General features: G+C 38.2%; 2 protein-coding genes and 1 long non-coding RNA gene across 3 annotated transcripts in view; 1 reads left to right on the top strand and 2 right to left on the bottom strand.

The window, feature by feature from the left end:
* Positions 1 to 10302, bottom strand: part of LOC135207096 (uncharacterized) — a 50781-nt gene extending 40479 nt beyond the window's left edge. The window contains exon 1 of the mRNA XM_064238700.1: positions 9708 to 10302. Coding sequence (XP_064094770.1) covers positions 9708 to 10124 — 417 coding nt within the window. The 5' untranslated portion in view covers positions 10125 to 10302. The remainder of the gene's footprint in view (positions 1 to 9707) is intronic.
* LOC135207214 (HEAT repeat-containing protein 1-like) overlaps positions 1 to 20900 on the top strand; it is a 333967-nt gene that overhangs the window by 158699 nt on the left and 154368 nt on the right. The gene's annotated exons all lie outside the window — the stretch shown is intronic.
* LOC135207095 (uncharacterized) lies at positions 14879 to 20529 on the bottom strand. The gene is made up of 3 exons (XR_010312874.1): positions 20464 to 20529; positions 17663 to 17779; positions 14879 to 14921 (listed from the first exon to the last, which is right to left on the bottom strand). It is a non-coding gene; the product is annotated as an uncharacterized LOC135207095 (long non-coding RNA).

Raw genomic sequence — 20900 nt, 5'->3', positions numbered from 1 at the left:
GACGTGGGGTTCGAAGGCTTTCAATGCCATCCAGACTGCCATTAACTCTTTCTTGTTGATGTGCCAGGACACCTGATCCCCCTTCCAGGTGCCTGACACTTCTCTTGTCCCCGAGCGTCGCTCCCCAACCTGCTTCCGATGCGTCGGAAAACAAACACATGGCTGGGGTTCGGCATGTAAGAGACATTCCTTCCACAAAACGAAGTGGGTTGTTCCACCACCGAAGGTCTCTCTTGATTTCCCTTGAGATCTTGAAGGAGAACTCCAGATCTAGGAGAGACGCCTCCAGTTCTGGTATAGGAAGAACTGTAGAGGCCTGAGATGCAACCTTCCTAGAGAAACGAATTGCTCCAGCGAGGAGAGTGTCCCCAGCAGACTCATCCACTCCCTCGCTGTGCATTGCATCTTTCTCTAGGAAGGTCGTTATTTTCTCGTAGCAACGAGCTATCCTCTCTGGCGACGGAAAAGCCCTAAAAGCCAGAGAAGCTATCCGAATCCCCAGATAGATCCGCTCTTGACTGGGGATTAATTGAGACTTCTGGAAGTTCACCAGAATCAGAGAACTTGCCAATGTAAGGGTCTTTTGAAGGTCCTCCAACATCTTTTCTTGAGACTCTGCTCTGATTAGCAGTCGTCGAGATAAAGCGCAACCCCTACTCACTCCCTCCAAATGTAGCCACTGCGCCACGTTTTTTTCATTAACCCGTGAAAACTTGGGGTGCAGTCGATAGGCCGAAGCACAAGGCCTTGAATTGGAAGATGTTTCCTCCCATCATGAATCGTAGATACTTCCGTGAAGAAGGATGGATCGGCACATGAAAGTAAGCGTCCTGAAGGTCTAGAGACACCATCCAGTCCCCTGGACGAAGAGCCGCTAACACTGAGGAAGTTGTCTCCATGGCGAACTTCCTCTTTTCCACCAAAGACGTTCAGGGCGCTTACATCCAACACCGTCTCCATCCTCCTGAGTTCTTCGGAACTAGGAATAGTCTGTTGTAAAAGCCCGCAGAGCGGGGATCTTTCACTAGTTCTATAGCCTCCTTCTCTAGCATGAGATCTACTGCTAGAGAAAGGGCTTGATTCATGATGGGGTCCTTGTACTTGGCCACCAACTCCCTCGGAGTTGTCGTCAATGGTGGTCTTGACGAGAAGGGAATGAGGTATCCTTTGCTGACAATCGATAGGGACCAATTGTCTGCCCCTTTGTGGGCCCAGACGTCGGCAAATTTCAGTAGTCTGGCACCCACTGATGTCTGGAGTCCTTGATCGCTATTTCTTCCCTCTGACTGACTTAGAGAAGGTTTTACCTCTCTTAAAAGGTCTAGTCCCTCTGGTTGCAGAAACCTCTGACAGCGGGTCCTCCTCGAAAGGGCTCCTGTCTCAGAGGAGTCTCTTTCTTGGCCTTGGGTTGGAAGACAGAGCGAGGTTTCCTGGCCGCCTGGCTAACATGTCCTGAGTAGCCTTAGCTGAAAGGGCACTCGAGACATCTTGAATAATTTTCTTGGGGAACAGAAGAGGAGAGAGTGAGCATACATAAGCGAGGCCCTTTGCGCATGTGACACTGCCTTCGTGAGAAACGAACAGTAGACCGACCGTTTCTTAATCACTCCAGCTCCAAACGTGAGGAGACTTCACTCGATCCGTCTCTCACTGCTTTATCCATGCAAGTGAGGACACAGTTAAGATCTTCAGGAGACAGAGAATCTGGGGTCTGGGTCTTATTAGCCAGAACACCTAAAGACACCAATCAAGGAAGTTGAAAACTTCCAGGACTCGGAACATTCCCTTCAGTAGGTGGTCAAGTTCGTTCATTCCCCACGTAGTCCTTGGCGGACAAGAGGGCGAACGACGAGCAGAATCCACCAATGAAGAGAAGTGTCCGAGTCCGCAGACGAAAGGGAGAGCGAGGCCTAAAGGTTCTCCCGATTCGTACAGCAATAATCCCAATCTGCCAGTCAGTTTAGTTTTACGGAGGGAAAGAAAAAAAAACCGTCTTCCTTCTCTTCCTTAGAAAGGAGCCATTCCCCAAAACCTCTAAGCGCCTTCTTCATGGAAACAAACAGTAGGTTTTCATCCTTACACAAGACGAAACCTTCGACGTCTTCGAAGTGGAGAATAACGAAAGAGGAGAAGGGGGAGCCACAGGAGAAAGGATATCTCCAAACTCTTGCATGGAGTAACTCTGTCAGCCTCTTATAGGAGGAAACAGAGGAGTCTTTTGGTCCTTCTTCTTCTGAGGGGTCCTGTTCTTCCTGAGCTGAAGAGCCCTCATGATCCTTAGAGGCGCGACTATTCTTAAAAGAGTCTCTAGAGGAAGTAAGACGTATTACGTCTTGGAGACAATGCTGCTTTCAGAAATGTGTCTACTTGTTTCAACATTTTTCCTTCTTGTCTGGAGGAGTGCGTTTCCCAGATTCTTGGAGCCTAACAGGAGTAAGTCGGCTGTCAGGCGCAGAGCGCCTGTTTGAAGAAGAACTTCTATCAGGCTCTTGGCGCCTATCCAAAGGAGAGCGGCTACCAGGCGAAACAGCGCCTTGCCATACGAGAAGCGCCTACCAGGCTCTTGGCGCCTGAACCGACGGCGAGAGGATCTCTGGCGACGAGCGCCTACTAGGTGAGCGCCTACAAGGGGAGAAGCGCCTGCTAGGCTCTCGGCGCCTGACTCGAGGAGAGAGAAAGTCGGGAGAAGAGCGCCTGCCAGGAGAAACGCGCCTAACAAGCTCTTGACAGCCTGTCCAGCGAAGGGCGCCTGTCCGATTTTTAGGGCGCTTGTCAACCGGAGAGTGGAGGCGAGACGATGGAGCGGCTACGAGGCGAGGAGCGGCTACGAGGCGAGTAGCGCCTACTAGGCTCTTGGCGCCTGTCAAGGGGAGCGATCCTGTCTCGAGAAGAGCGTCTGTAGGGTGAAGATCTCCTACGCGCAGTTTGCTCCTTGTCCGAAGGAGAAACCTGTCTGCCTGGCGAATGGCGCTTAGACGCAGATGTGATCTTGTCCGAAGCAGAAAGTCTCCTGCGAGAATCCGAACGCACAGGTGAGGCGCGCCGCCGCCGTTCCGTCGAATAGCAGAGTCAGGAGAGGGGAGCCTGGACTTCTTTACAGGAAGCGAGACGTCCTTCCTACGACGAGAAGACACGCAAAAGAGAGCCAGCCAGAGCCGAAATCTGCGCCCTGAAGGTTAGCCAACACCCTTGCAGGAGAATTCACAAACTCGTGAACAGGTGACGAGGCTCGATCTCCGCTCGGGGAACGATATCTCCTGAGATCTCTTACGCTTCTTCGCTTCCACCTCAGGCTCTTCCGAAAAAACTTCAGTGCTGGAAGGGCGGGCGCAGGGAGCGTTCCAGGCTCTCTTCGAAGGGCGCGAGGCTTCCAAAGAGCTCCATCCTCGTTTAGGAGAAGGCGAAGGCGAAGACGAGAAGCATTGGCGCAATATTTCTCTCTTGGAGCGATCCAAGGTAGCCTGGGAACGATCAACAGGAGCTACCGAGGGGACGCCTGACCGTTGGGGATGCTCCCTAACCTTCCTGCAGCTTTCGACTTTCCTCCTCCACTGGGACTGGGAGTCTGGAAGAGGTCTAGGCCTGGAAGCATTAGGGAGCCGATCAGACGCACCCTCCACTGCACTGGGTTCACTGCACAAATCACTATTGGAATCACTCTTACCTTCTAATTGTTTGATTTCCTCTCCATACTGCGAATGGTGGCTTTCATGGAGGCCACTTCCGAAGGCGCATCTTCGGCTTCGGTGCAGGGAGCAGGAGCTGAAACTGACAAAGGAGCTACTTCTAAAATAGGATTATCTATATCCACTCGCTAATACGAGATACTACTACTGCTCCTGGAAAAAGCTTTCCTAACTTTATCCTTTTCAGCTTCCTCAAGTAGGAAGACAAAGTCTTCCATTCACCTCATTCAGCTTTTCACATTCATTACAAGGGTTATTAAAGGTGCACTCATTCCCTCTACACTTCAAACATACCGTGTGAGGGTCTACCGCAGCTTTCGGTAGCCTCACCTTACACTCAGTCATACAACAAAACTCTAAACATAGCAGTTTCTTAGTATCAACATCAGACCATCATGAATCCAAGAAAAATCCAAAGAAAAGTCCAATAACTGTCCACAAATCGCGAATGCCAGGCCAAAAGATCGGTACTTCACCAAAAGTCCATAGAAACAATCCAGGGCGAAAACGAGAAAAGAATCAACTGTCAAGAGGTACCGACAACAGGTGTGGTCGACACCGACGACAGAAAAATCTGGCAAGAAAGGTATGTTGGTTCTTACACCCGCTTCCAGCGGCGGGTAAGGTAGATCACCTGACCTACCTGTCGCGTTAGCCGCGAGTTTTGAATTCTGTCGTGACGTCAGAGACGTAAGCTAAGTATATGTCTGACAGGAAAGTTCATGTACAAAAAAAAAAAAAATAGATGTGCAAAAGGGAAAAATTAAAACTTTAACGCCGATTGGACGTATTAAATGCCGACGAAAATTGTCTGTCGGGTGCCAAACCGATGTACAAAATGTCGATCGACGAAAAACTTTTTTTTTAAATTCGCGCGGAAAAAATAGTTATAGGCCTACTAGGCAAAAACTTTTGAATCACGCGCCTTGGGGGATGCTGGGAGTTCACGGATCAAGCTGGTTGTTCTGTTTACAATCATTACCCAAGCGCGAATTTCTTTCTTCTCGCACTAAAACGCATCAGCGACACATCTCAGAAATCATTTCGTCACTTTGACATAATTTTTGCACCATTTATATTAGCCATTACATAGAGTTTTATAAATGAGAAATGTGCGTAATTTCATGTAGAATAGAACAACAAACAACTCATGGTTGTTGCTTTTATCAGTTTGAAATACTTTCATATAAATAACGGTAAGTGTCAAAATTTCAACCTTCGGTCAACTTTGACTTGCCTGAAATGGTCGAAAACCCCAATTGTAAGCTAAAACTCTTATATTCTAGTAATATTCAATCATTTACCTTCATTTTACAACAAATTGGAAGTCTCAAGCACAATATTTTGATTTATGGTGAATTTATGAAAAAAAACTTTTTCTTACGTCGTCCGCGCGGTAACTCTTCCGAAAAATTCAGAAATTTTTTTCGTCCGATTGTCGTAATGTTTGCACCATTTTAAATTAGCTGTTACATAAAGTCTTATATATGGAAATGTGTGGAATTTCATGTAGAATACAACAATACAACCCAATGGTTGTAGCTTTTATCATTTTGAAATATTTTCATATAAATAACGATAACTGCCAAAATTTCAACCTTAGGTCAACTTTGACTCGGCTGAAATGGTCGAAAACTGCAATTGTAAGCTAAAAAAAACTCTTACATTCTAGTAATATTCAATCATTTACCTTTATTTTGCAACAAATTGGGAAGTCTCTAGCACAATATTTCGATTTATGGTAAATTTTAGAAAAAAAAAACATTTTCCTTACGTCCACGCGGTAACTGCCGAAAAAAATCTGAAATTTTTTCGTACCGATTGTCGTAATGTTTGCACAGGTTTATAATAGCCGTTAAATAAAGTTTTATATATAAAAATGTGTGCAATTTCATGTAGAATACAACAAGAAACAACCCATGGTTGTAGCTTTTATCAGTTTTGAAATATTTTCATATAAATAATAAGTGTTAAAATATCAACCTTTGGTCAACATTGACTCAACTAAAATTGTTGAAAAATGCAATTGTAAGCTAAAACTCTTACATTCTAGTAATATTCATTCATTTACCTTTATTTTGCAACAAATTAGAAGTCCCTAGCACAATATTTTGATTTATGGTGAATTTATGAAAAAAAATATTTTCGTGCGGTAACCTTACAAAAAAAATCAGACATTTTTCGTCCGATTGTTGTAATGTTTGCACCATTTTAAACTAGCCATTACATAAAGTTTTATATATGAAAATGTGTGCAATTTCATGTAGAATACAAAAAAAATAACCATGGTTGTAGCTTTTATCAGTTTTGAAATATTTTCATATACTTAATAAGTGCCAAAATTTCAAACCTTCAGTCAACTTGACTCTACCGAGATGGTTAAAAAATGCAATTGTAAGGTAAAACTATTACATTCTAGTAATATTCAATCATGTTTACCTTTATTTTGCAACAAATTGGAAGTCCCTATCACAGTATTTCAATTTATGGTAAATTTATGAAAAAAACCTTTTTCCTTACGTTCTCGTGGTAACTCTTCCGAAAAAATCTGAAATTTTTTCGTCCGTTTGTCGTAATGTTTGCACCATTTTAAATTATCTGTTACATAAAGTTTTACATATGAAAAGGTGCACAATATCATTTAGAATACAACAATAAACAACCCATGGTTGTAGCTTTTATCAGTTTTGAAATATTTTCATATAAATAACGATAAATAGAAAAAATACGACCTTCGGTCCAATTTAACTCGACCGTAATGGTCGAAAACTCCAATTGTAAGCTACAACACTTACAGTCTAGTAATATTCAATCAATTACCTTCATTTTGCAACAAATGGGAAGTCTCTAGCACAATATTTCGATTTATGGTGAATTTTTGAAAACAGCTTTTTTTTATGTCCGCACGTTACGAATTCATGCATCATATTCTGATAATATTTTCTGTGTGTTGCTTTGATTGTTTTACAATTTGTTATATACCAAAATCATTGCAATTTAGTGTAAAATACAATGAAAAAATAATTAACTCATTAGCTTTAACCGTTTTGCTCACAGTGCAATTTGTATACAATTATATGTGGAATTTTTTTTTTCACACTGGTATATATTCCAATATCTATATAATATTTTTTTTCATTTCTGATGGTTGCATACTAAACTTCCTTCAGGCAATGACAAAAAAAGGAGCCAAAAATGAACTCTTAATCTTGAAAATTAAGCGTGCTGTGATTTTTTAAATACTTTTTTTCTGCTTCGGCGCTCACTCGGCGACACCGCCGGCATACGGGAGACACTTTTGGAAAGACCGGCTCGGCGTTTAAGGGTTAAGGGGGCCGTGGCCGGAACCCTTATATATGGGGGTATGAGGCGAAAAATGCAGTCATGAAAAAATTCATGGAGCTTCGTTTGGCAATGGAGAATACATATACAAAATATTTCGTCAAAATTCCTCTTACTTTCGTAGTTACAGGATAATTAGTAAACGTAACTCAATATGCCAAAAACATTGATCTGTACAAGAAAATGCAATATTTCTTCTTATCGTAAATTTTTATAATTATTGTCAACAAAATTGTGAACAATGGCATCTGTAGAGATTCCATGAGGCGGCAGGAGGGAACTTAGTCAGTTTTACGGCTTCCAGTGCGAGGAGAAACCTCTTGTAGTGTACACGTTCGAGCGCGGTTTCATTCTCTGACATTCCGCTTGCTTTTTACGTATGTTTATCTTTGTTTCGGCAAGAATTTCATCATGCCAATGGGGAAAAGACTAGCAAAAACATCTCGCTAACATACTGACGAAAGAAAATTAGCTCTAATATGATTACAGAATATCATATATAGTGATATTAGCGTAGTTAGTGACAGGGAGAGAGGGAGGGTGGAGCGGAGAGGGAGGGGTTGCATAGTTAGGAATGCCCCGTCTTGCCAGACGCAACAGTCATGCAGTACCCCAGGTTTTTTATTTATTAATACCCAAAAAGGAATATGAAATTCATAATAATCATGATTTATTAAACATTGTCTGTGTAAAAAGAGAGTACACGTTCGAGTTTCACCTCTGACATTCTCTTGCTTTTACGTTTTGTTATCGTTGTTTCGGCAAGAATTTTTTTCATCATGTCAAAAGAGGAAAATACAAGGAAAACATCTCGCTAACATACAGAAGAAGAAAAATTCGCTGTAATAAGCTGAGCTAGTGAGGGAGAGAGAGAGAGAGTTGCATAGGAGGAGAGCCCCATCTTGCCTCAAGCAGTGCCCCAGGCTACGATATATGAGCAAAGGAATCATCATTCATGATTAAATTATGAGAAATAACATAGTTTTGGTTTATTAATACCCAAAACAGAAATATGCATTCATAATGCTCATTATTTATTAACACTGTCTTTATAAAAATACAAAGGGAAACTTTGAATGCCCGTATCTCAAAACTATACTTATTGACCTTCAAAATCTATCTTCTCACTTAGTTTTTGAAAGCTATAAGCACTGAAATTTGGTATATAACTCAGAAAGACATTATAGAACAATCAAATCAAGCCCTTTTTTCCAATTTTTGTTTTGTCTTTTTGTATATTTAAAAAAATTTTCCTGATTTATATTTTTTTTTTTGTTTTTTTTTTTACCATAATGAAAAATTCATATCTAGCAAAATAATGACTTTTTAGAAAAAAATTCTTCATTGGATTGGAGGTTTACATCAGGTCATATATGGTAGTAATCCCAGGTATTAATATTAAATATCAAGGGAGGAGATAGATTTTAATTTGAAAAATGCTCATTTTCGGGATAAACTTGCCCTGGCGTGACAAAAACCGAAGGTCAAGAGCGTAATCATATGCGGTTTGGAGATATCCCAAGTCACCTTATCAAGTGGTATGAATATCAAAGTCCTGTCCTTAAAAAATGGCATTAGCCGGCCAGCCTCCTTAAGGATGGGAAAGTTCTGATGAAGTGGTCTAAGCTATGTTATCATCTGACAAAAGAGAACTGGTTGTTTTGTAAGAGTAGCATTAGTAGCGAACATGGAGCTTCCATAATATTTGGGATACATAAACTTTATTTCATCTATGTATTTCATTACCATTTAAGTGATAATTTATATGTATTGCATCCTAACCACTCTGAAATAATTAATTCAGCACCATAGGTACTGTCCCAGTGATGCTGGATTAGTGATAATCAATCTGTCTATTCATAAGTGTTGGTGCTGAATGGTGATGAATGCTCTCCTCATTTTGCAGAGATTTTTACATTTGAAAACCGTTTAACAGAAAAACAATGCCTTACCCATCTGTGAATGGCAATGACAGCCTATTGATAATAATAAGGCTGTTCATAACTTTACATGGCTTTGAAAATTAAGCGAGTTCCATATGAGGGTCCTGCTTAACTTTTTTCAGATCTGTAATTGTGCACTAAAACTTCTAGATGCCAAAACTCTCAGTGGTGTTCATCATAACATGTCCTCAACTCTAATTAGACTGTTTCTCCACTGAAAAGCAATGTGTATTCTTCCCATAAAATGTCATCTTCAAATATACAGACAGACATGAACATTGTACCAATAGTAGAATGAACAGTGAGGCGCTCTTTGACAGCCAATTCACTGTTTGTCTTTTCCAGTCCATCACAGGATATAAGCAACTATACATAAAACAAGTCAATAAATGCTGCAGTCAGCTGGGACTAGGTAGTATATGGACAACTTAGGACAATTCATTGACAAACTGTTCGTATACTGCATTATCGAGTTAAACCACAGATTTGCAATATTTGTTAGAGAAACAAATGACAACTTCAATGTACACAGTGAAAAGCGTTTTGCATTACAGAATACCCAATGTATACTGGAAATAAATATTATTAGTCTATAATAGATTCAAACATGATTTTCCATAGACTTTTTTAAGAACTTATGAAGATCACAGCAAATACCTAAAATTTGAGAGAGCAAGGTGAACAGAATGTCAATCTTAAAATAACAGAACAACAAAAAGAGAAAAACGCACTGTACCTTGAAGTTTTCCATGCTCATCAAAGAAAAATCCATGGCCAAATGGGCTAACTTCAGAAGTAAACCTTTGTCCATCTTTTTATCTGTTAATCCAAAATAGAGTAGTACCAAAGATATGAACTGATGCATAAGATTATTCTCTTGTTTTAACTGCTTCCTAATTAGCTCCCATACGCAACTGTCACTAGCAGACATATTATGTACAACTTTTGGTAGTATTTGCCATATTCTGCTACAGTATTCTTTTCTTTCAATATTTTCATCACTAATCACAACACTCATATAACAGGCAATGGCATTCAAAAGTGGAACACCCCTACCATATTCTGACTTCAAAATTGTCTTTGCAATTTTCACATCTATATTACTCTTGGGGCACAATATGAAAGGCAAAAAGACATAAACTGCATCATTCATTTCATTCTCATCAGAACAGTGTTTCTGGGAAAGTGCTTTTGCTAAACATCCAGCACTTAACGTTTTTACTTGGTTCCAAGCTTTGCCTTGTGTTTCACTTTTTATAATCAGTCTCTTACATTCCTTGATAATGACAGGAGTGTCCAGTAGGTCCACAATCTTTTTCGACAGAAAGACCTTTTACGACAACTTCGGGGAATCGTCTGCCAACATGTAAGTTAGATTCAACATGATCATCTCCTTGTTTCTTTCCTGGAAAAATAAAAGTATAAATTCTAAAAATAAGAATTAGCCTTATCAGTTATACCTGACTGTTTTGTATTATACTGATAAATGAATAAAACATTCATAATAGCTCTCCTCTAAAGACAAACTCCATATTGCACACTTTTATCATTAATCTTGAAACCCAAAAAACTTTTCCATTAACAGCCCTGACCACTGCTATAAGACAATGCAAACATTTCATACAATTGAAATAACTAACAAGAAGCATAAATGAATCACTGCTATTGTAGCATTACACTAGCATATATATAAAATAAATTTTTTTCTACACAAACCCATTGCTTTTACACAAGTTTTTTGTGCATAATAACAAACAACTCATTCCATTAATAGAAAATAATATCAGTCAGCTAATCCCACTGTTTGCCACTATTGAGCTGTCACGAATATATACACCTGTGTCTCACACAGACAGCATTTATATACAAATTTCAGATACATAAGCTAGTAACAACAATGCATTTTAAAAGAGTTACTCTATCTTATTGATATCAGGTGCATTTAATAATCAACACTAACTCCACTATATTCAAGCAGTCCCTTACTTACCCGTTTTCATCCTATCCAAAAGTCATCATCATCCACTGGGCCCTGTCGCCACAATAATAGATATGTATATGTATATGTATATGTATATGTATATGTATATGTATATGTATATATATATATATATATATATATATATATATATATATATATATATATATATATATATATATATATATATATATAACACAAAATTTATAAAATTAAAAAAAAAAAAGATTGTGGCTGAATGGTTCGTGAAGGTGCAGAGAGGCAATTGTAAATGCTGCTTGCAGTCACACACACAACAATAAATGGGTAATGCAAGGGTGGTAGGCCACAGTAAACATTTTGGGAAAGGGGGAGTGGGCTGAGTGGGGAGGGCTGGGAGGGCCCTTGTCTGCATGGGAGCTTTCACAACTATGATTGCCATAAGAGCATTAGTTTTGTTGCTGTTGAGTGGCCAAGCATTGTAAATGGAAGGCTGGGATAGGTTAGTGGGGAGGGTAGGGCAGACCTTTGTCTGCTCAGGAGCTGTCTCAGTCTGTGTATGTGTGCATGTATACATCATGTATGTTAGTGTATAAAAGTATGAAAGGTGTACAGAGGAAAAACCCCACACGTTGCACTGAAAAGGCTGTTCCAGTTATCAGTGGACATCGGTTATTGGTGATTTTCAATTATTGACTACACCCTTGGGAATGGAACCCCGCCAATAACTGGGGACTGGGGGTGTCTAGGGGCTGAAGGAATGCTGCAAATAACCTTAAGTATTGCCTACAGTGCATTGCATGAGAAGCAATGATGCCACTAACCTCCCTATGGAATTGGAAGGCAAGAAAGATCTATCATCCACTCAAAGATTTCTGTGTGCAACCTTGAGTCAACAAACTATTTCATGGTGGTCATGACTCAATGTTTTCCTTATAGAGGGTTTAAAAAAAGGTGCATGCAGAGGTTCACAAGACAAGGTCCTTTCACTCGTTAAGTCCTGCCCACCCCTTGCTATGAGCAAATGGTGTCACTTTTGCTAGCAACGGTTTCAATCCTGTGCTAAAGCACAGCTGAAGTCCAAATTAGGAAGACAGCTCAAGCCATTTCTATAAAAGCAGGCATTGGGAACATTGACGTGGAGCCTGAGGCAGGGGTTGGAATTTATGAAGAGGCACTACTGAAGGTGAGTGGACAGCTGGATGTAGAAAGTGATGAGTAGCTGAACACAGACATGAGAAGTGGCTGTGGAGGGATTGTTGCAAGTACATAGAACTATAAGCAGAGCAGTCATGTGAGAACTCAGATAATGAAGAGTGGCTTGCAACACCATGATAGCATATTGGGAGAAGGAAAACAGCTGGTAAGAGAGATTAAGGTTGCCTACCCAGAATGCACCTGGTCACAGTCTGAAGCACAATTTTGATGGAATCATTTGGTAGGTACACACATAGGGATAGTGCCAAGTAAGCTGTCAGGCCCTGAAGAACACAGATCCAACCTATGATCCTCAGCTTGCATAACATGATAAATTAGTTTCATCCGACTGGCACTGCAACACTTCAAATATGATAGAAAGAACCTCGGGCAAAGACAAACTACTAAGAGGTAGTCAAAAGAGAAGAAAGCAATGGCATCCCAGCCCACCACCGACACACAACACAAATTCTCCAACATCTGTTTTATAATAAAAAGGAATCTTTAAACTGATAAAAAAAACAATGATTTCAGTAATGTGGGAGATAGATAATGGTTCTTGCAAAGCAAAACTGTAGTCCCAGGGAGAGGAGACAGTCTTTTAGGACAGCAATCAATAGCAGATGCACGAGGGCTTGTAAGCACATTGAAATGACACTGACAAACAAAAAAGTAGAAAAAACTACTGACATCAGGGGAGTTCTTGGAATTTTTCTTACAGCAAATCCTGCTTTCATGAAAATTACCCTGATTTGGGGAGACTAACCTTAAGAAACACAACAAGCAAATGATCTGAACCAAGCATACAATACATACATAAATGATGCATCCATTCCAAAACTACACCACCAAACTTACACAGAGTTTACCTGGTAGCCTAATACACCAATACCAATAAATGGTTTAAAAAAAACAAAACAAGGGAAAATATAAACGTAAAAATCCTGTGGAAACAGGCCCATCAGCAAGATCACAGATACACGAAAATGTTGATTGAAAAAGACAAAATTATACTTATGCAAATCTTGAAAGCTTTCCAAGTTAAAGCATAGAGGAAAAGCAAAACTTAAAAATTTTATAATACTATCAAGAGCAAGAAAAAATACTGAGCAAACATAGAGGCCAAAGACAAGAAAAGAAATTTGGTAAGAAAATGTTACTGAAACAAAAATATAAGAGTAAGATCACAAGGAAGACTTGACTCTTAAACTCATAGTTTACAGCTAAACTCCGAAACCTAATAACTCAATGTACACTTAACTATAATAAAAATTTAAAAACAGAGAAAAACACAAGTTCTTGGCGAAAAAAAAATCCTTAACAGTTAGCCAGCAAAACCACCAGTTACCTATAACAAATCAAATGATGAACAACTGCAAAGATGAGAAGGAATAGAGAAATTAATAATAAAAAAAGGACAATAAGTAGCAACTCAAAAAAAATGGGGAAGGGGAAGTGTGGGCTGTGAGAATGTTTTGCTAAAGCTATCTGTAAGAACCAGTGAGGTGTCTAGGATTTTAACGATTATCAAAAAGCTAAATAAAACTAATGGGTATTGTGGTGGAACAAACATGGTTTAACTCCCTTACCAGTCCTCTTGATAACCATATTGCAAAAACTTCTCAGCAGCTGCTGAATCTCACACTATCTTCAGGGTGAACCAGATGAATAAACTTGACGGAAGTTCCATCAGTGCCAGAATCAGAAGCACATTTCTTCAATGACCTGTAAAACACAAAACGATTGATGAGAAAAGTCATATCTGCTAGACGTGTAAGCAAAACTGAATTATCTACTATTTCAAGCTTCCTATATGTCTTAAAACAGTGGGTATGTCAATTGAGGGTAACAATCCACATACAAAAGTATTTATTATTTAGGTTTAAGCACAAAGTATATACTTATACAGCTGGACCCTAAGATACGCAGATCCACTTACCTCTGGATACCTGCAGGGAAAAAATAAAATTGAAAGAACTCCCATGCTTGAACGTGCCATACCTACTAGTGAAACATAATAAAAAAAAAGGGTTTACCCCTTGTTCTATCCAACATCTATCCAAGAATTACCCTTTGTCTCCCTAGGCATCCACCACCACAGCACACATCAGTCCAAGTGTAGCCTTCTACTGTGGCATATTCCTGTACAGCCTGTGTACTCCATCATTAAATTACAAAGAAGCCTTACTGAACCTGCACAATGGTCCAAACCATGAAAGAAGTGTTCCAGTGACAGTGTGATGGCTGAAGACGTTAAAGTGTTAGATATGATTGAAACAACAAACTCTAATGCCAAGATTGCTTGGAAGCTAGACAAGAATGAATTGCCAATTCAATAAATCTTCAAACATAAGAAAAGCATACATGAAAGGTTAGCAACCATGGACGAGAGTATGAAAAGTTAGTCCAACAATGCAGGATAATATTGGAAAAATGGAAAAAAAGCTCTAACAGTGTGGATAGAGTACATTAAAAGCTCTGCAGTATTAAATGACAATTCACTCCAAAAATTTTTCCTTAATCTGATATAACTAACATTAAAGTGCTTTCTCAAATGCTGTAACACATGCTACCCTGTTGCATCATCAAGTATTCTAATAATTATTCTTTGAAAAATGGACAATGTTTACCTCTCTCTATGTTCATTCTTCTTATTTGCAGTCAAACTCTGCAATAGCTTGGCTGTAGCCATCAGGGTATTAACTTCAAGCAATCCCACCACTTCTGCCATTCTCAGAGAGCTCTTCAGATCTTTTAATGGTTTTGAAATTCTGCTTCCAAACTTCTAGCACACATCTGAAAAAACCATTCAATCTTGTGGTTACTTGATAAAGTATACCTTACATAATATCTCTAATCATCATTCTTAATAGAGAGCATACCTCACTAGTTAACAGAGGCACAAAATCACTGCTTTAAAAAAAACCACATTGCTAGAAAGGGCAGTGAAAACTCTATTTTACAAAAAAACTTTCAACATTAGCACCTTGACAATTATATACTGATCAAATTTTAAATGATTAACCTAAATAAAACTGTTTGACTGGCAGGATTTCCAGTAACTTGTGCATTAATGACAACAAGTTAGCCTAGGTATCTGCACTGTACTAGGTATACTGCATATATCACTCTGCAGTAATAAATCCTTCTATCAAGATAATTTGGTTTTTATATATAAAACAAACTATAATAAATAACATCTCAAAATATTTCATTGAAAAAGTGGCAATGAAATATAAGAAATAAAGTTTACATACCCTAAATACTGTATGGATATAGAAGCCTGTATCTTGAAAGTTTGGATGTTAAAGGACTACAAATACTAAATTTTTATATATTTAATAGCATTTATAGAGAGGCAGCTAACTTATTGGATTATACATTACTTAATAAACTCCCTTGAGTCCAACAAAAATAAACAAAATATTTTGTATCTATCAGAGAAATCGGTAAGTACAACAGGATTATCAGACAATGGATCGAGCAAAACCAAGCAAACAACCTGAACAAATGTATGCAGGCTAACAAAGATTTCATATTTTTTCCCATGAGGGCAGACATTGAATGAACAAGTAAACAACACACTCACTATGATCAACACCTTCCTCCTGGGTGCTCGTGAGGGTGGACAGTGAAAAAACACAAACACAAGCAGCCAAAGCTTGCCTCTTTGAGTATAACTTTAGGAAATATCATGCACTATCTGTGGGCACACCGTGTTTCTTTCTATCTATCTCCCATACGTAAATTACTTTTTAATGACATAATATAATACAGTAATACAACGAACTTACGAGAGGTTATGTTCCAGACCCCCTTGCGCAAAGGGAAGTTTAGCATAAGTTTGGCACTGTCTCTAAAAATGCTAATAAATGCTTACTTCTAGAGGTTTGAACACTAAATATGGCCCTAATCATGCTCCCTAAATATTAATGTAACTTTTAAATTAAATTAAAGTTAGAGTAATTCCATTGAAAAGAAAAGTAGCTTAATGACAGTACCCCAATAAAAACAAAGAAATAAATGGTGGTAAAAATATAGGAGTGCAATATAATACATACAACATAGCATTCTTCTTCTTTCCCCCTATTTCTTTAAAATACTATCAAAAATTTTTTAATTACTAGTTCATGTTATGTTATTATTATTTGTTAATTCTATTATTACTATCATTATTAATATTTGAAAATAAAATTAATTAAACAGTACATACTACATGTACCATAAAACTCTCTTCTCAGTGAGAGAGGAGAGAGAGAGAGAGAGATTATTATTTTTATTTATTTAATGTTATTTAATTTACACAATAAAGCTGTTAAAACTTATAAATGACATTTAAAAAATGGAACAAACACCTTTGCAGGGATTCTCCAGGATTTGAAAATGTTGCATTTGCATTGCGCATGTCTGTGAAATACTCGTATGATAATTAATAAGGTTCCAATAAAAAGTTCACGCTATTTTGAATTTGCGCAACTCAAATTATGTAAGATTAAGGTATTACTATACAGTACAGGCAGTCCCTGGTTATCGGTGGGGGTTCTGTTCCAAACAGTGAGATGATAACCAAAAATCAGCAATAATAGTGCCGATCCCTGGTAATCGGCACCGTTGTTAAGTGGGGATCGGCGCGTATTGGCACTAAAAATCCAGTTATTGTCACTGCTAGACAAGTACAGTAAAACCTGCTCACCATAACTGAAGCTTATTTAAACCAATATTCTAAACTGACTGATGATAATTACATAATACAGGTAGTACCCGGTAATCGGCGAGTCGTTTTATGGGTTTTGCCTAGCGTGAAAATTGGCAATTTCCAGCGGCGATATTTGCCGACTTCCAATTATTGGCACTGATACTATTGGTACTGGCACCTACCTAACAGAGGTGCCGTTAACCAGTTATCGGTGTCAATAAGCACTGAAAAATTGCCAATTTTCACTTGTCATCAAGCAGTCACAACGGAAGCCCCTCCCATAATCAGGGATTGCCTGTACTAGTTAAATAGGCTATTGCCAGTTTTTGTTACTTTGCAGATCTCCTTAATTCCTGAAAGGGGCAGACCCCCCAGTTGGCCACTGAGTTGGGGTAGAACAATATTAAGAATGAACTTTTTATTAACTAAAAATGACTGACATGCATAAGTTGAAAATGTATTTACACAAGAAAATAAATATTTGTATAGACATGTAGTCAATGAATTAACCCTGACATGTATCTTAGAAAAATAACTCTCTTCATGAGGTCTACAAATTAGAGGATTAATCATCATACAAAAGAGCATGATATTCAACAGCACACAAAAGCTTTGTAAGACTTCAATTACAGAGTCATTCAACAGAAGACAAATATATTCAAAAGAATAGTGTAGGAAAACATACCTATGCTATGCAGTGCATCACAATAACCATAAATATTGCAATTTTAATCAAATCTAAAAGAATGATAGTACATTTTAGACATTGCGAACTTTAAAAAATTTATTACACTCATATCCAAAACTAAAATTGTAAATAAGATTAACAAAGGAAATTTACCTTATAACTTTGGTAGAGTCTGACAAAGAGAACCGCAGAGACTGTATCCAGTGCATGAATTTCAAAAACTTATCTACCTTCCAGTTTTCGGTTTTTTCACCATCACTCAACAACCATCTGAAAGGGGAAAAATACTGCCTTATTAGAACCTTCAATAATTCCTAATCAAATTGTTTCTAATATTCAATATTTATCAAACATTATCTTACAGAAGGCTTTTCAACACTAGTTCTTGATTCTTTCAAACTGTTCTCTCTATAATTATATATACTCTACAATAATAAGGCATATATAATAATGGAATAAGAGATATGTGATCGGATAAAGCACTAATGTTTGCCAATAAATGAATTTTTATAGAAATCTATTAAAAATAGTCTGAAAATGAGGAAAATGCCTCCAAGCACTCAAAGAAAAAAAAATTTCAAAGAACCCCTAAGTATAAGCTGAGCTACCTACCTCTCCTATGAAGTGATGATATTTTTCAACCAAACTGAATCATATTTCTAAAATATGTTGATCACTTAAATGCCTTCAGTAATGCATAATTGTTTTGGTGTCACTCGATTATAATTATTAGGTACCTTACGCTAGCCCATATGAAATAAATTTGGCAAACTCGGACAAAGTCTTCCCTTGCCAGTGGGCTGGATGAGTGGGGCTTCATTTAAGACTAAAATCACTGGAAAAATATCACTGCTTATGCCTGAAGAAAGATGATACATGCACACTCCCAGCCCTATGACAATAGTCTCCTTGTCTCAGAGGTCTGGTCAAACTAATCTTTTATCCTATCCTAATCCAAGGATAAAGGAGAACATCACCCAGTGTCAATTAGTCTTTTAATCCTCACCCAAACCCTGACAAATCTCAAAAATGTACTGTGAAGAGACAGACTTCTTGACGAATCCTAATTTATTTTGAATGACTCCCTTTTATACTACTTTATTTTGAATGACACCATGTTATACCAACCTCTCAAAGAAAAACTAGATAAATAACGAGCATGCTACTACTCATTAATAAAAGCGCTGGCACAAATAGTATGCAATGTGGGCTATAACTTGTAATGTAAGCATAACTAGTAGCCTCATACAATAAATGCAAGGTATCATTTCCTTCTTTACTACAAAGATGCCATGATACTTAGTAAAGAATTCCATGATACATCAGAATCCAATCTCTGGATATCTGTTATCAACCAAGTGACATCTAAAAAATTCTCTTTGATGTGGTCCTCCAACCTCAACTAAGGTTACTTTATAAACAAGAAAAATTCAATTAACAACAAAAAAACTGCAATGATCATATAAAATATGATTAACTTGTGTATTTGTAACTTTCATTCAGTTATTAAACAGAATGCAGAAGTTGCACATATTAAGGCTTAATAAAATGTACTACGTGCTAAGAGCTGAAAAGCAATATGTAATCTTGGATACTAAAGGTTATATTACTTACTTTTCGCTCTGCTAATTGGGATGTCATCAGTAAGACAGACACTAAGGTAGACCAATTATACTTTCATCAGTTAGAAGAAGAAAGTAATGGAAGAAAAATTCAAATAAAGGAATTAGTTAAGAAAGGCTAATGGGGTAGAATAATGATAAATACCTGTAATCCTCCTCCGCTTAAGGAAGAGGGAAGTCCCAGAAAGTTGGTTAGGCTGGTTGAGATGATATAGTGTCAGAGAATGAGCAAAAAGGTAATAACAGCAGTTGGAGAAACAAAACTTTGAAGTTAGTGTAGGATTACACCAGGGGTCAGCATTAAGCCCATTTTTGTTTGTGCTAGTCATGGATGTGTTAAGTGAAGAGATCAGGAATAAAGAGCTATGGGAGTTGTTGTACACTGATGATCTGGTAATTACTGCTGAAAATGAGAAAGACCTAAAGAGAAGGGCTGGAGAGGAGTCTTTAAAGAGGGGTGGCTTGAAGGTGAATGTGAATAAAAACAGAGGTTTTGGTGAGCAGAAGGGAAGATACAGGCAGAACAGTAATGCCAGAAAGAAGAGGCTCGAATATAAAATAGGTGGAAAAAAGTTTATATACTTACGATCTTACTGTAAAACTAGGAGGGAGGATGTGAGGCTGAAGTTGACAGTAGGATAAAAGTTGCATGGGGGAAGTGAAGAGAGGGTAGCTGGAGTAGCATGTGAAAAGAAAATGCAATCAAGTTAAAAGTCAGGATCTATAGCACAGTGATAAGTCCATTGTTAATGTATGAATCAGAAACGGGATCTAAGAAGAAAAGACAAAGTATAGCTTGAGACAACAGAGATGAGAATGCTGAGGTGGATTACAGGAATATTGCTGCTTGAGAGACTGGAAAATGACAATATAAGAAGGGCAGGCTTAGTACCAAAGATTACAGAGGTAATAAGAGAGTCAAGATTGAGGTGGTATGAGCATGTGCTGAGGATGGATGACAAGGAGGGAGAGAAAAGGGCTTGGAAGGTACCTGTTAGAAGGAAGAAGATTGAGAAGGAGACAGAGAATTAGATGGCGATATAGTGAAGGAAGATGTGGAGAGCAGAGTTTGTGGAGGATGATGCCTTTGATAGAAGGCAGTAGAGAAGGCGCATCAGGCAACTGACCCCTTAGGTATAATGGTGGGAAAGAATAAGACCTGTAATCCTCCTAGATGGGGAAAAATCTGGAGGGAGTAAAAACTGCACCTCAACCACCACTTACCTAATTTTGCTACCTGATCTTCTGTCGATTAGAAAGCTTGAAACAAATACTAAACATAACATTGAAAAGTAGATGAACTCAAAAAAATAAATGAAACAGAATACATACCCAACAAAGCCTCTGAAGTAAGCTAGAATAAAAGGTGCCACACTTTTCGTCTTTGCCATGTCCCGAAAGATTTCGAGATATAAAGATCTTGCTATCAAGAAGTAAAATATTGTCAGACTGAAAGCTACTATATCTTGATGTTGGCTAAAATAACCAGACACTCCACGCAACGCTTTTCCAGTCACCAGATGGAGTACTCTGTAAAAAAATCAACACAGACTCAGCTAAACATATTCTAATATGAAAAAAGCCAGTACACCAAGACTGTAAAGCAGTATTTGTAACTATAAGTGTCTCCAGAATTAAAAAAACATTCAGACTGGCAAAGAAAAGCAGTTTTTTCCTAAGATCATGCGCAGAAGGCAAAATGTATGTAATTTTTAAATACAAAATACAATTCAAGTCAAACAGTCTGGCATCAACAGGACAGACTGTGT

This window comes from Macrobrachium nipponense, chromosome 32 (genome assembly GCF_015104395.2).
Source record: "Macrobrachium nipponense isolate FS-2020 chromosome 32, ASM1510439v2, whole genome shotgun sequence".
Classification (NCBI taxonomy): domain Eukaryota; kingdom Metazoa; phylum Arthropoda; class Malacostraca; order Decapoda; family Palaemonidae; genus Macrobrachium; species Macrobrachium nipponense.
This window is presented reverse-complemented; position numbering and strand designations above follow the sequence as displayed.